Source organism: Rana temporaria, chromosome 4 (genome assembly GCF_905171775.1).
Source record: "Rana temporaria chromosome 4, aRanTem1.1, whole genome shotgun sequence".
NCBI classification, from domain to species: domain Eukaryota; kingdom Metazoa; phylum Chordata; class Amphibia; order Anura; family Ranidae; genus Rana; species Rana temporaria.
In genome coordinates, this window is record NC_053492.1 from 178,308,842 (window position 1) to 178,324,435 (window position 15,594).

Sequence of the window (15,594 nt, forward strand, 5' to 3'; positions counted from 1 at the left end):
GGCACCTTTACCCCCTTCCTGCCCAGACCAATTTTGAGCTTTCAGGCCCATTCACAACTTGGCGTTTTGTAGCTTGAAAAAGTCCCTAAATCTATCCCATAGTTTGTAGAAGCTTTAACGTTTGTGCAAACCAATCAACGAGGTGCCGTATGACAAAAAATGGCCTGGTCATTATGGGGGTAAATCCTTCCAGGGCTGAAGTGGTTAAATATTCTGTAGCCCCCAGATAGGAATTGGGAGCTCTGATAACATGCCTCTCAACTTTTTGAGATGGGACTGAGGCACACCTATTAACAAAAGTATGTAGGCATAGGACACGCCCCCTTAAAGAAGAATTAAAGAACAAAAATGTATTAAAGTGGCTTTTCTTTTCTTCTGCAACTTCTATTTCTTTATATTGGCTTTTGACATTTAAAAATGCAACCATGTAGAAATTGGATGAAAGGTTTAGCACTGGGAAGGATACACGTTTTGAAAGCTAAAAAGGGACAAATGAAGAGGGACAGAGGAACTGTTCCAAATCAGGTACAATCCCCCGGCATCAGGGACAGTACCTCCAAATCAGAGACAATCCTTCCAAATCAGGGACAATCCTTCCAAATCAGGGACAGTCCCTCCAAATCAGGGACAGTCCCCCCACATCAGGCACAGTATCTCCACATCAGGGATAGTCCCTCCAAATCAGGGACAGTCCCTCCAAATCAGGGACAGTACCTCCAAATCAGAGACAATCCTTCCAAATCAGGGACAATCCTTCCAAATCAGGGACATTGCCTCCAAATCAGGGACAGTCCCCCCACATCAGGGACAGTATCTCCACATCAGGGATAGTCCCTCCAAATCAGGGACAGTCCCTCCAAATCAGGGACAGTACCTCCAAATCAGAGACAATCCTTCCAAATCAGGGACAATCCTTCCAAATCAGGGACATTGCCTCCAAATCAGGGACAGTCCCCCCACATCAGGGACAGTATCTCCACATCAGGGATAGTCCCTTCAAATCAGGGATAGTCCCTCCAAATCAGGGACAATCCCTCCAAATCAGGGAAATCCTTCCAAATCAGGGACAATCCCTCCAAATCAGGGACAGTCCCCCCACATCAGGGACAGTATCTCCACATCAGGGATAGTCCCTTCAAATCAGGGATAGTCCCTTCAAATCAGGGATAGTCCCTCCAAATCAGGGACAGTCCCTCCAAATCAGGGACAATCCCTCCAAATCAGGGAAATCCTTCCAAATTAAGGACAGTCCCCCCCAAATCAGGGACAGTATCTCCAAATCAGGGACAGTCCCTCCGCACCAGGGACAGTACCTCCAAATCAGAGACAACCCCTCCAAATCAGGGATAGTCCCTCCAAATCAGGGACAATCATTCCAAATCAGGGACAGTACCTCCAAATCAGGGACAGTCCCCCCACATCAGGGACAGTATCTCCAAATCAGGGATAGTCCCTTCAAATCAGGGACAATCCCTCCAAAGCAGGGACAGTCCCTCCAAATCAGGGATAATCCCTCCAAATCAGGGACAATCCTTCCATATCAGAGACAGTACCTCCAAATCAGAGACAATCCCTCCAAATCAGGGACAGTATCTCCAAATCAGGGATAGTCACTCCAAATCAGGGACAATCCTTCCAAATCAGGGACAGTACCTCCAAATCAGGGACAATCCCTCCATATCAGGGACAGTCCCCCCACATCAGGGACAGTACTCCAAATCAGGGATAGTCCCTTCAAATCAGGGACAATCCCTCCAAATCAGGGGCAGTCCCTCCAAATCAGGGACAATCCTTCCAAATTAGGGACAGTCCCACCCACATCAGGGACAGTCTCTCCATATCAGGGACAGTCCCTCCAAATCAGGGACAGTATGTCCAAATCAGGGTCAGTCCCTCCAAATCAGGGACAGTATCTCCAAATCAGGGACAGTCCCTCCAAATAAGAGATAGTCCCTCCAAATCAGGGACAATCCTTCCAAATCAGGGATAGTACCTCAAAATCAGAGACAATCCCTCCAAATAAGGGACAGTATCTCCAAATCAGGGACAATCCTTCCAAATCAGGGACAGTACCTCCAAATCAGGGGCAATCCCTCCAATTCAGGGACAGTCCCTCCACATCAGGTACAGTATTTCCAAATCAGGGACAATCCTTCCAAATCAGGGACAGTACCTCCAAATCAGGGACAATCCCTCCAATTCAGGGACAGTCCCTCCACATCAGGTACAGTATTTCCAAATCAGGGACAATCCTGCTAAATCAGGGACAGTACCTCCACATAAGGTACAGTATTTCCAAATCAGAGACAATCCCTCCAAATCAGGGACAGTCCCTCCAAATCAGCGACAATCCTTCCAAATCAGGGACAGTACCTCCAAATCAGGGACAGTACCTCCAAATCAGGGACAGTCCCTCCACATCAGGGACAGTATCTCCTAATCAGGGACAGTCCCTCCACATCAGGGACAGTATCTCCTAATCAGGGACAGTCCCTCCACATCAGGGACAGTATCTCCTAATCAGGGATAGTCCCTCCAAATCAGGGACAGTCCCTCCAAATCAGCGACAATCCTTCCAAATCAGGGACAGTACCTCCAAATCAGGGACAGTACCTCCAAATCAGGGACAGTCCCTCCACATCAGGGACAGTATCTCCTAATCAGGGATAGTCCCTCCAAATCAGGGACAGTCCCCCCACATCAGGGACAGTATCTCCTAAACAGGAATAGTCCCTCCAAATCAGGGACAATCTCTCCAAATCAGGGACAATCCCTCCAAATAAGAGACAGACCCCCAAATCAGGGACAGTTTTAATAAGGCTCCTGGAAATATCTCATGAAGTGTGCACAAGACGCACTGCATTTCTGACATGGTTGGTTGTTATTATTATTATTATCTTGCACTTATACGGATATCTCAAACAAAGGTAGGGAAAGCAAATGTGGAGTTCCTTGGCGAGGATCACAAATGAAGCACATGAGGGTCCCTTATGTGGGTTGAGGATCCCTATGACGTGAAGGAAGGGACAGGGCGGATATATATCATACTGACATGTATATCCTACATTATAAGGAAGTTCGCATTTCCCCGGAGAAGGGTTCTCTGGCGTCTGAAGTCACCAAGATGGAGCCGGGGACGGAAATGGGATGACGTTATTGCCTCTTGTAACCAGACCAGCGATCTGTGCGTGGAACACACCCCCCTGTTCTGATTGGCTGTGCGCTGATCAGGTTACCAGGGGTCAATACGCCGGCTAGGTGAGAATTCAACTTGTGACCGTGGGCCGGGGCGGCGGAGGAAGGTAATGTGTGTCCCTGGAGCATAGCCCGGGCCGTCTCTTCTGTATATCTTCATAGGAAGGAAGGACAGGAGTACCGAAACACGTGAGAGGAGAGCCGTGCTCCTGTCATATGTAGTATATCATGGGCATTGCTTGGAGTGCAGAGAACATGAAACTGAAAGGCAGTGTGAGGAAGAAGGACTAGGCCTGGGGGTTATGTATTGGTATGCAGTGGGGTCCTTCATAAGTCCACCAATCAGGAGGCTTGGCACTTCTTTTTTGGTTAGTGGGTGGAGTCATGTCATTCATTCCTTTATATATTTTCTACATCCAGGACTGATGGCTTATAGCACACTGCCCTAGACTAGCTTCACACGCGTGCATGCGCATCGCAGGTATGGCAGCCTGTTCATTTCAATGCTGGTTTTCTACTGAAAAATGCCTCCGATTGGAGCGACAATTTTGAAAAGAAAAAACGTTTTTTTTGCTATAATAATAATAATAATAATAATAATAAAAAAAAAAGAGTTTTTAGGCCAATACGTATTCTTCTACATATTTTTGTTAGATAGGTTAGGGGATAGATTTATGGCATTTTATTTTTTCATATTTTTTTTATTTTTTTATAGTAATGACAGCTATCTGCAATTTTTATCATGACTGTGACATTGCGGCGGACACATCGGACAATTTTGACACTGTTATGGGACCATTCACATTTATACAGCAATCAGTGCTTAAAAATGCACTGATTACTATATAAATGTGACTGGCAGGCAAGGGGTTAACGCTAGGGGGCGATCAAGGGGTTAAATGTGATTCTAACTGTAGAGGGAGGGGATTCACAAGGGGAGGAGACCGGCGTTCCTCTGTACTGGGAACACACCATCAGTCAGGACATGGATCTGTGTGTTTACACACACAGATCCATGTCCCTGGCTCTGTGCCCGGCGGACATCGCGGCCGCCGGGCCCGCGCACTGCTCCTAAGTGTCGGGCGTTGCGCCCCCTAGACAGCTGGGAAGCCCAGGATGTCATATGACTATACGTGGGTAGGGAAGCGGTTAAAGAGTAAGTACACCCCGTTTTTTTTTCCTTTGTTTTAATACAAATATATATTATCCCCTTCAGATCCGCGCTATAGCCAAATGACGGCTACATCGCGGACCTGCTTTGCCGGGAGGCCGTCAATAGACGTCCTCCCCCCTGCAGGGGCAGCTGATGACATGATGTAAACAAAAGCTCGGTAATCATTTTTTTTCTTTTTCTCTCCTCCGGCTGACAGTGTGAGGAGAGAAAAGTCGATCACTGGCTTTTGTGCAAGGGACATCTGCCTCATCTTTGCCCACCAGTGCCACAAATCAGTGCTCACTAGTGGAAAACAGTGCCACCTATCAAAGCCCATGAGTGCCACCGATCAATTCCCACCAGTGGTGCCAATCAGTGCCTCATCAATGCCACCTCTCAGTGCCCACCGGTGCCACCTACCAGTGCCGCTTCATCAGCATACATCAATGAATGAGAAAGTGACCTGTTTGCTAAATTTTATAACAAAATATAAAACATTTTTTTATCTTTTATTTTTTTTTATTCAGTCTTTTTTCATTTTTTTAACAAAAAATAAAAACTGCAGAGGTGATCAAATACCACCAATCACAAGCTCTATTTGTGGGGAAAAAATGATAAAAATGTAACTTGGGTACAGTGTTGTATGACCGTGCAATTGTCATTCAAAGAGTGAGAGCGCTGAAAATGTGTCTGGGCAGGAGGGGGTTTAAGTGCCCAGTAGGCAAGTGGTTATAATTTAGGTATGTATGTAAACGCCTTGCACCTTTTAAACGTGATTAAAATCCACTTTGCAAATACCTTTTTCTTACTTCTGGGAATCGGCAGCTCCATCTTTATTGTTGATCTATGTCTCTTGTGTGGATATAATTTCCGCCCTTTCTTTGTTCCCCTGCCTAAATCTCGCGCATGCGCAATCGCATCTAATCCAAACCTCTATCTTGATCGCTGTTACTCCGGCAACCGAGCTACGATGTTCATAGCTGGCAATGACTTGAACTAATGCCCTGATTCACTCCCCCTGTAAGGGCACACTATCGCAATGCTTCTGTGCTGTGACCTTTACAGGGGATAGAAATGACCCAACAGTGACTGAACGGACGGACTGCACATGCTCCAATGACATCATCAAACATTGCAGCACGGATTGTGAGGAGACTGTAAATGTATGTGAACTTTTACAGGCCCCCATCAGTAGCCTTATCAGTGTAGATTGAGATGACCTAACGTGTAACTTGAGGGTTTACAACCACTTTAAATGTTTTTGTAATGCCTTATATTACCTCCAGTCTATCAGCCTCCACCTTCTCTGGGTTCAGATGCTGATCTTCCCTTGGTCTTTAAAGTGATTTTTTTTTTTTTTTAAACAACATATACTTACCTGCTCTGTGCAATGGTTTTTCACAGAGCAGCCCAGAATCTCCTCTTCTGGGGTCCCCCATCTACGCTTCTGGCTCCTCCTGCCTTCAGAGTGGCCCAATAGCAAGGTAAAAAAACTTCTGCATTTAGCACCCTCACTTCCTGCCCAGGACTACATGTCCCATAAGGCATTGCTCCTCACACATTCACAGTCACAGGTTCTCAGATACTTAGTGACATGGATGGTGTACCGACCTTTATGTGTGCTGCACTGTGTATACTCAGGGATCGACAAATCCCGGGCGCCAGGTCGCCATGGCGACTAGACTTGGCTTGGAAGGTGAGCTGGTGCCATCTGGTGGTGAGCCGTTGGTATTACAAGTTATTACCACCAGATGTGAGCTGGCGTTGGTATTACAAGTTAAGCATTACAAGTTAAACAGCAATTCTAATGTCATTTTTCACTATTTTCACTGCCATCTTCTTCCCTCTAATTGGAACCCCCAAACATTATATATATTTTTTATCCTAACACCCTAGAGAATAAAATGGCGATCGTTGCAATACTTTCTGTCACGCCGTATTTGCGCAGCGGTCTTACAAGCGCACTTTTTTGGGAAAAAATTACACTTTTTTTTATTAAAAAATAAGACAACAGTAAAGTTATCCCCATTTTTTTGATATTATGAAAGATAATGTTACGCCAAGTAAATTCATACCCAACATGTCACGCTTCAAAATTGCGCCCGCTCGTGGAATGCCGACAAACTTTTACCCTTTAAAATCTCCATAGGCGACGTTTAAAAAAATCTACAGGTTGCATGTTTTGAGTTACAGAGGAGGACTAGGGCTAGAATTATTGCTCTCGCTCTACCAATCGCGGCGATACCTCACATGTGTGGTTTGAACACCGTTTACATATGCGGGCGCTGGTCACGTATGTGTTCGCTTCTGCGCGCAAGCTCATCGGGACCGGGTGCGTTTTCTGGCTCCTAACTTTTTTAGCTGGCTCCTAGATTCCAAGCAAATTTGTCAACCCCTGGTATACTGACATGGATGGATGGTGTACCGACCTTTATGTGTGCTGCACTGTGTATACTGACATGGATGGATGGTGTACTGAGCTGTATGTGTGCTGCACTTTATTTCCTGATCTATAAACAAATAATGCATTCTGTACGCAGGCCAACAGATCAAATGACTACCTAATTGATTATGGAAATAGTTGACAATTTCTTTTCTTTATCGATTATTTGTCAATTAATTGATTAGTTGTTTTGGCCCTTTTTAAATCTATCAGCAATATTCAGTTTAATGAATTTTTCAGAGAGATGATACATTTGAACATTTTGTAGCAATATTTTAATTATCTGTAAAAAAAGGGATACCTAGTTTGCATATGTGTGAGTGACTGTGGTAGGGGTTTTAGGCTCGGTTCACACTGCTGCTCTGTCAATTTGTTCCTTTCTTTTTTTTTTCTGTGGGAAGTGCGAATTTACTGCGAATTTCAGGAGTTGGCCATACCTGCGATTGATGTTCTAGCCAATGGAATCATAATGTAAAAAAAAGGTGTTAACTTCCTGCGTACTTCCTGGTTTTTGTGGAGAGTAGTGTGGTGGAATTCACACAAATGCGAACCATCAATGCGATTCCAGAATGATTTACATTGATGTCTATGGAGACTAAATTCGCAACACTGTAAACTCGCACAAGACCCTTTTATTTTTTTTATCGCATCGCATTCGTAGATGAATCGCAACGCATGTATGTGAACGACTGTCATTGAAAACAATGACTTTATGGATGACATTGGAATTTAGTATGTTTTTGACGCATCAAATTCGTTATTGAAATCGCATCAGTGTGAACCGGGCCTGAATTGTAATCTGCTTCACAGCTAGCATCGATATTATTGGAGGAACAAAGTGTCCAATTGTATGGAGAGGAGTCTAGGAAAGGTATTTTCTAGCATGCTGGAAATGGCTTTTCCACAGGGACATAGCGATCCCCTATAACAGTGCATGTAGCACCCAACAAAGCACGGGTCATTTCTTTTATGCATTTTTGGGTGTTCTTGTTGTAGCCAGTGTAAAGCTAGTTACTAGAAGAAATGGCACAAAAACACGAGACCACAAATGCGCAAAATTGCGCCAAAAAAAGCTCATGTACTTTTTTAGGTGTCAAGCTACAAGTGAACAGGCACTGTATAATACAAAGGGCAACCACATGTTGAAACTTGGGTGAGCTGAGTAATAATTTCCTTATTTTTTTCAGGAAAGCCTCATTGTACTGTGCTGCTGTCTGTTTTTTAGGCTTTTTTTGCAGTATGATTTTGGCCAGTGTAGCAAAGTAAAATACTACTGTGGTTTGTTTACCAGCTCCTCCTGAAGCATGTGCCTTATCCAGTTACTGTGGAATGTTCTGTACATGTGGGAATGTTACCAGGAAGTGAGTGACACCACTCGTCTGTCTCCTCCAAGGACAACCATTAGCTAGTAAACAGAAATACCAAAATAACACACTACTCTGACCTGTAGTTTATGGTTTGCTTTATTGTCATTGGGTTTTTCCATGCGCCTTATTAATAATCTTGTGCAGTTCATGTTTCCCGAATTGCGTTGTTAGAAGAAATCTTGAACCGGCTATGAGGGAGGAATGTTCATTTCTCTGTTCATTCATGCAGGGCTGGGACATTGTGTAGTTCATGGAATAGAAATGAAGAATAGCTGGAGCAAGGTCGGACATTCCTTTCATAATACATGGGAAACTGGGAGATTTAACGCCATGGGGATCTTTTTAACATAGTTTAGAGAGTAATGTTCAGCAGAACCCCAACATACCAGCACAAAAATCTACACAAAATGCTTCAAAGATAGTGTTTTTTTTTTATTTATTTTTTTGTGTGCAGGGGTAGGGTATTTCAAAATCTTAAAGGGGTTGTAAAGGTACATTTTAATTTTTTTTTCCTCTAAATAGCTTCCTTTACCTAAAGCCCTGTACACACGATCGGTCCATCCGATGAGAACGGTCTGATGGATCAGTTAACCGATGAAGCTGCAGTCATCAGTATGAACAGTCGTGCGTACACCCCATCAGTTAAAAAAACAATCGTGTCAGAACGCGGTGACGTAAAACACGACGACGTGCTGAAAAAAGGTTCAATGCATCCAAGCATGCATCGACTTGATTCTGAGCATGCGTGGGTTTTTAACCGATGGTTGTGCCTACTAACGATCGTTTTTTTTTTTTTTTATCGGTTAGGAATCCATCGGTTAAATTTAAAACAAGTTGGCTTTTTTTTTTAACCGATGGCGCCCACACACGATCGGTTTGGACCGATGAAAACGGTTCATCAGACCGTTCTCATCGGTTTAACCGATCGTGTGTACGCGGCCTTAGTGCAGTCCTCCTTCACTTACCTCATCCTTCCATTTTGCTTTTAAATGTCCTTATTTCTTCTGAGAAATCCTCACTTCTGTCTGTAACTCCACACAGTCATGCAAGACTTTCTCCCTGGTGTGGAGAAAGCCTCTTGAGGGGGGAGAGGGCAAGTCAGGACACTCTTTACTTTGCAGATAGAGAAAAGAGCTGTGTGTTAGTGGGTGTCCTGACTCTCCTGCTCGCCCCCCTCAGGAGGCTTTCTCCACACCAGGGAAAAAGTGTTGCATTACAGACAGAAGAACAGGAAGGATGAGGTAAGTGAAGGAGGACTACACTAAGGTAAAGAAAGCTATTTAGGGATTTTTTTTTTTTTACCTTTACAACCCCTTTAAACCTTTGGAGGTACCATCCCTAAAAGTGATACATATAGAGGTATAAGGGATATATGGTACTTTATATTTACTTCCCTGTGTATGTTACAGACATAAACAAACTGTTTCTATAAAGAATTTTAACATTTTATTAGAAATATCACAAATATAAAAAAAAAAAATCTAGGTAAGCTAGCCATCCAAGGTAATAAATTTTCTGGCCTTGGGATCCTTTTGACAGACCAACGCATTTCACAGAGTCCTGCTTCACCAGAGCCTCAGATCCTATTATAAAGTACAGAATTGATGATTTCTTTGCCATTTTTCAGAGAATATGAATAACAAAAATTCTTTCACTCATGGTTAGTGTTTAGCTGAAGCCATTTATTATCAATCAACTGTGTTTACTCTTTTTAAATTAGAAGGGCAACAGGAACTATCCAAATGACCCTGATCCAAAGTTTACATACCCCAGTTCTTAATACCATGTATCGCCCCCTTTAACATCAATGACAGCTTGAAGTCTTTTGTGGTATTTGTGGATGAGGCTCTTTATCTTCTCAGATGGTAAAGCTGGGCATTCCTCTTGGCAAACAGTTCCTGTAAATTCTTGGGCTGTCTTGTATGAACTGCATGTTTGAGATCTCCCCAGAGTGGCTCAATAATATTGAGGTCAGGAGACTGAGATGGACACTCCAGAACCTTCACTTTATTCTGCTGTAGCCAATGACGGGTTGACTTGGCATTGTGTTTTTGGATCATTGTCTTATTGGAATGTCCAAGGACGTCCCATGCGCAGCTTCCTGGCTGATGAATGCAAATGTTTCTCCAGTATTTTTTGATAACATACTGCATTCATCTTGTCAACAATTTTGACCAAATTTCCTGCAATTTCCCTTGTAGCTCACACATCCCCAAAACATCAGCAATCCACCTCCGTACCTTTCATCACAGGCCTTGTTGACTCCTCTCAAAATGTATTGTTTATGGTGGTGGCCAAACGGCAAAATTTTGGTCTCATCACTCCTAATAACTTTGTGCCAGAAGGTTTTAGGCTTGTCTCTGTGCTGTGTGGCGTATTGTAAGTGGGATACTTTGTGGCATTTGTGTAATAATGGCTTTCTTCTGGCAACTCGACCATGCAGCCCATCTTTCTTCAAGTGCCTCCTTATTGTGCATCTTGAAACGGCCACATCACATGTTTTCAGAGAGTCCTGATTTTCACCTGATCCTGAAGTTATTTGTGGATTTTATTTGCAACCCAAACAATTTTCCTGGCAGTTGCGGCTTAAATTTTAGTTGGTCTACCGGACCGTGGTTTGGTTTCAACAGAACCCCTCATTTTCCACTTCTTGATTAGAGTTTGAACACTGCTGATTGGCATTCTCAATTCCTTTGATATCTTTTCATATCCCTTTCCTGTTTTTATACAGTTCAACTACCTTTTCCAGCAGATCCTTTGACAATTCTTTTGCTTTCCCATGACTCAGAATCCAGAAACGGCACTGGATGAAAGATGCAAGGGTATGTCAGGAGTCCAGAAACGCATTGACCTTTTATATATACACACTATCACTAGCAAACAAATCACAGGTGAGGATGGTTTCCTTTTAATAGCCATTCAAACCCTTTTTGTGTCGACTTTTGTGTGCATGTTATCAGGCCAAAATCACTAGGGTATGTAAACTTTTGTTCGGGGTCATTTGGGTAGTTTCTGTTGTCATTATGATTTAAAAAGAGTAAACACAGTTGATTGATAATAAATGGCTTCAGCCAAACACTAACCATGGGAGAAAGAAATGTTTGAGTTATCATTCATAATCTCCAAAAAATGGGCAAGAAATCATAAATTCTGCCAGGGTGTGTAAACTTGTGAGCACAACTGTATATATGAGTTGTTTGGTAGTGAAAGGCTGCCAGGTCTGCAAGACCAACCGATACCCACTGAAAAACACTACACATCCAAAACGCCTACCTTTACACGCACATGAACTTTAATTGCATCCCCGTCTAAGGCTCAATATTGACTTGGCCCACTCTTTGCAGCTATAACAGCTTCAACTCTTCTGGGAAGGCCGTCCACAAGGTCTAGGTGTGTGTCTATGGGGATGTTTGACCATTCTTCCAGAATTTGTGAGGTCAGGCACTGATGTTAGACGAGAAGGTCTGGCTCTCAGTCTCTGCCCTAATTTGTCCCAAAGGTGTTCTATCAGGTTGAGGTCAGGACAGTCGAGTTCCTCCACCCCAAGCAAGCTCATCCATGTCATTATGGACCTTGCTTTGTGCACTGGTCTAAATTATTTGGTGGAGGAGTTATTTTAGTGTGTGGTTGTATTTCAGGTGTTGGGCTTGGCTCCTAAGTTCCAGTGAAGGGAACTCTTAGGCTGCATTCACACCTGAACGCGGCGTATTGTACCGTGATTTGCCGCGACAAATTGCGGCGTTTTGTCCCGCAATTTGCCACGACAAAACGCGTCGTTTTTTTTAAGCCTATACATACGCCGGAGGGGTGATTAACATTGTCGGCTATGCCGAAAGCCACCTGAAAAAAAGGTTCCGGGACATGTTTTGAGCTTCAGGCGTACAGCGTTTCGGCGTGGAGATGTGAACCATCTCCATAGCCGACAATGTTAAATCACCCCTCCAGCGTATTGCAGGCTGCAATAGCGTCGGGCTTCAGGCATTAAAACGCCTAGGTGTGAATGCAGCCTTAAGGTGTCAGCATACCAAGACATTTTGGACAATTTCATGCTCCCAACTTTGTGAGAACAGTTTGGGGATGGCCCCCTTCCTGTTCCAACATGACTGTGCACCAGTGCATTATGGATGAGTTTGGGGTGGAGGAACTTGACTGGCCTCAACCCGATCATCTTTGGGATGAATTAGAGTGGAGAATGCGAGCCAGACCTTCTCGTCCAGCATCAGTGCCTGATCTCCCTTACTTTGGAGGGATTTCCTCTCACTTCCTGTTGTGACTATGGGACAGGAGGACATGAAGGAAAATCTCCAGATGGCAACCCCCCCCCAAAAAAAAAACGGACAGGAGTTATAACCCTTACCTGACTGCCATAACACTGTATCCAAATGAAAAAATATTTAACGTTCTATTTTATGTATTTTGTTGTTCTGTATTGTGCTATTGTTCTTAATTAACAATCTGTTTGTTGTTGTCTGCACAGGAAAAGACATGGAGGAAACGAGTGTATCCCCATTAAAGCACTTTGTACAGGCAAAGAGGGCCATCACGTCTATTTTTGACCAGCTTGAGACATATATCAGTGATGGAGTTATCTTTGTAGAAGGTAAGAGCGGTTATCTGTTCACAGGCTAGTGTATGGATTAACTGTTCTAGATGTCAAGCAATCATTTTATAAGAGGGGAAATTATAAACAAATTTTAAAAGCATCCAAACAAAATATTTATTCCTTACTAGTGGGTTGTGACCACAGTAGATACATTGAGGGAGATTTCCTAAAACGGATCCAGCTGTACATGGCAACCAATTGGCTTCTAACTTCAGCTTGTTCAATTTAAGCTGACAATAAACCCTAGAAGCTGATTGGTTATTATGCAGAATTTGTGTGCTCCAGTTTTAGAAAATCTCCCCCATTTTAACACCGACCCGTTGTGCACACAAACGACATATTGCTACCTTTGCATTAAAAACGGGTGTAAGCCGGCCAGCTGTGTTGGTGACCCCAGTGAGGACCACTTTGATTAAGTTGATTAGTGTGCGGTGGGTGGATTTTTTTATTTCGCAAATTTGTGAAACCGCATGAAGTCACAGCCAGCTTCCCACAACCAAGATAACGTTGCCAGGACCCCGATAGCCAGAGCAGAAAGCCGCTGACTGACAGTCATTACCTCTCTGCTCACGGAGCTCTGAAAATGGGGTGATCAGTTGTCTTTGATCGCTCAGTTCTCAGCCTTTGAGCCGGTGGGGGAAAGATGCATCCCCATAGGTAAGTATGATTTTTTTTTTTTTTTTAAAGTTCAAAGAAAGGTTTAGGTTGTGGTGTGTGTTTTTTTTTTTTTCTCTTTTTTTTAAGATAGGGCAAAGATGAGAAGAAACCACATACCTCCTAATGGGAGAAGCGCTTGCTGTGCCTGGCTATTTTGTATAATGTGACCTATTCCTGTCAATAAGGACATCAATAACTGTGCATCCCTGAGGTTCTTATTGCATGTCAGACATAGGTCTTGGTGTATCTGTAGATAAAAGCCTTTCCCAGAATAGCCAGTCATGGGCATTGCGACAAACTTTCCTTGTAGGATCTGCATAGTAATGCCACTGAAATATGTGGCCTTTTTGTACCCTTGCCTCTGTGATTGGCAGCTATTATTTATTTTTCTTTTTTTCTGATCCATTTTTGTCACTTGTAGCACATCTAACCCAAAGAACAAAAATACAAACAGGAAATGAATGCAGCCACCACATCTAAGTTTCTGCAAGTACAATTTTTTTTTATTGTTGATCCTACTAGATATCCAATCTGCTTGCAACTTCCGTGTGCTGAAGTGAAATCTCAAACAATGTCACTTGCCTTCCCACATATCTTCTGTAAACTACAAAACAACTTTCTTCTATGTAATGGAGATGAGAAGGGTGGGAGGTGTTTGTAGCCCGAATCAATAGAGCAGCCTAAAGTACTGGTGCTTCTCCCTTTAAAAATATATTACATACAGTGAACATTACCAGCCAATGACAGGAAATATTTCAATGATCTGATCACTAAGTGAAAGTAAAAGGTGCAGGAAGCCTAAAAAAGAACTTGCCACGCATGCATTGCTAGTGATTACATTTGTCCACATTTATGTTTTTTACAGAAACCGCTCGGAATTTAGAGTTAAAAAACATAACCACTGAAGATGATCTCAAGAAGATTCAGAGTTTCAAGCAAAAACTGGCTGGCATTGGTGAGGTTTTGTCAAGAAGGCACATGAAGGTGGCGTTCTTTGGCAGGTAAGTAGTTGCTTCTGATGGTTTTATTCTTTTTGTAAATTTGGTCAGGACACAAGGAAGTGTGGCATTCAGCTTGCATGAGAAAAGTTGTGCTATGTGAAAAGAAACAAAGGAACCAGGCTCTTACATCATAAAATACCTATCATAAATCACCCTAGTGAATAAATACATCTTCATTTGAATTTATAAAAAAAATATATAAAAACTGTGAAATCCATGTATAAGATCCCATATGTGAATAACGTCCTCAGTGAGTATAGGAAAGGTTCCTCTCCACCCGCATGCAGACACACTATGCACTCACCAGACTTAATTGACCCCTATTACAGGGAGTCAAATTATGCATATGGGAAAAACCAAGATGGCATACATGAGGTCACAGGAATGAATCCAAACTTCTGCTGTCATCTATTCTAGATAGAGATATTATATAGCGTATAGAGATATTATATAGCATATGTTGAATAGATGGGAGCAGTGGTTTGGACTCATTCCTGTGACCTCATGTATGACATCTTGGCTTTTCCCATATGCATAATTTGACTCTCTGTAATAGGGGTCAATTAAGTCTGGTGAGTGCATAGTGTGTCTGCATGTGGGTGGAGAGGAACCTTTCCTATACTCGCTGAGGATGTGTTCATGTGTGAGATCTATACATGAACTTCACAATTTTTATATATTTTTTTTATAATTCAAATAAAGATGTATTTATTTATTTTTGTTTATTCACTATGGTGATTTATGATATAAGAGCGCATTTCCTTTTGTTTTGGGTGTTTTTTTGTTACACTTTACAACACGCAGCTCTTTATTGTAGTTTATTTCTGTTTCCGTAATTGATTTGCGTGGGTTTGGAACCTATTGGTCCCTACATTTTCTTTTACAGTTGTGCTATGGTTAGTAGAAACCATAAAGAAGACCCATGCAGTGCTTGCAGCTGGAGTACATCCTGCTCTGGTAGCAGTGCTGCTCATTGTACTGTAGTCGTTCCTCTGTGTCATTACAGGGAACACGGCATTGCTGATACCTGACTGAGGACAGCTTCAGCAGCAAGTGGAATACTTCTCAGTCATCATGGTAACTGGTGACTGGAATTTCTTCCATCATGATTTAATGCATGATTTATTCTCCATAAAGTTACAGAACTGTATAAGTTCCAGTGACAGGTAATGTTA

General features: G+C 42.8%; 1 protein-coding gene across 2 annotated transcripts in view; it reads left to right on the plus strand.

Moving 5' to 3' along the window:
• The first annotated feature begins 3,121 nt into the window (after positions 1-3,121).
• MFN1 (mitofusin 1) overlaps positions 3,122-15,594 on the plus strand; it is a 49,609-nt gene continuing 37,136 nt past the window's right edge. The window contains exons 1-3 of one of the 2 annotated variants that reach the window (XM_040349416.1): positions 3,122-3,302; positions 12,636-12,758; positions 14,284-14,419. In XM_040349416.1, coding sequence (XP_040205350.1) covers positions 12,644-12,758; positions 14,284-14,419 — 251 coding nt within the window. In that variant the 5' untranslated portion in view covers positions 3,122-3,302; positions 12,636-12,643. The remainder of the gene's footprint in view (positions 3,303-12,635; positions 12,759-14,283; positions 14,420-15,594) is intronic. The other variant, XM_040349417.1, reaches the window with a different exon arrangement.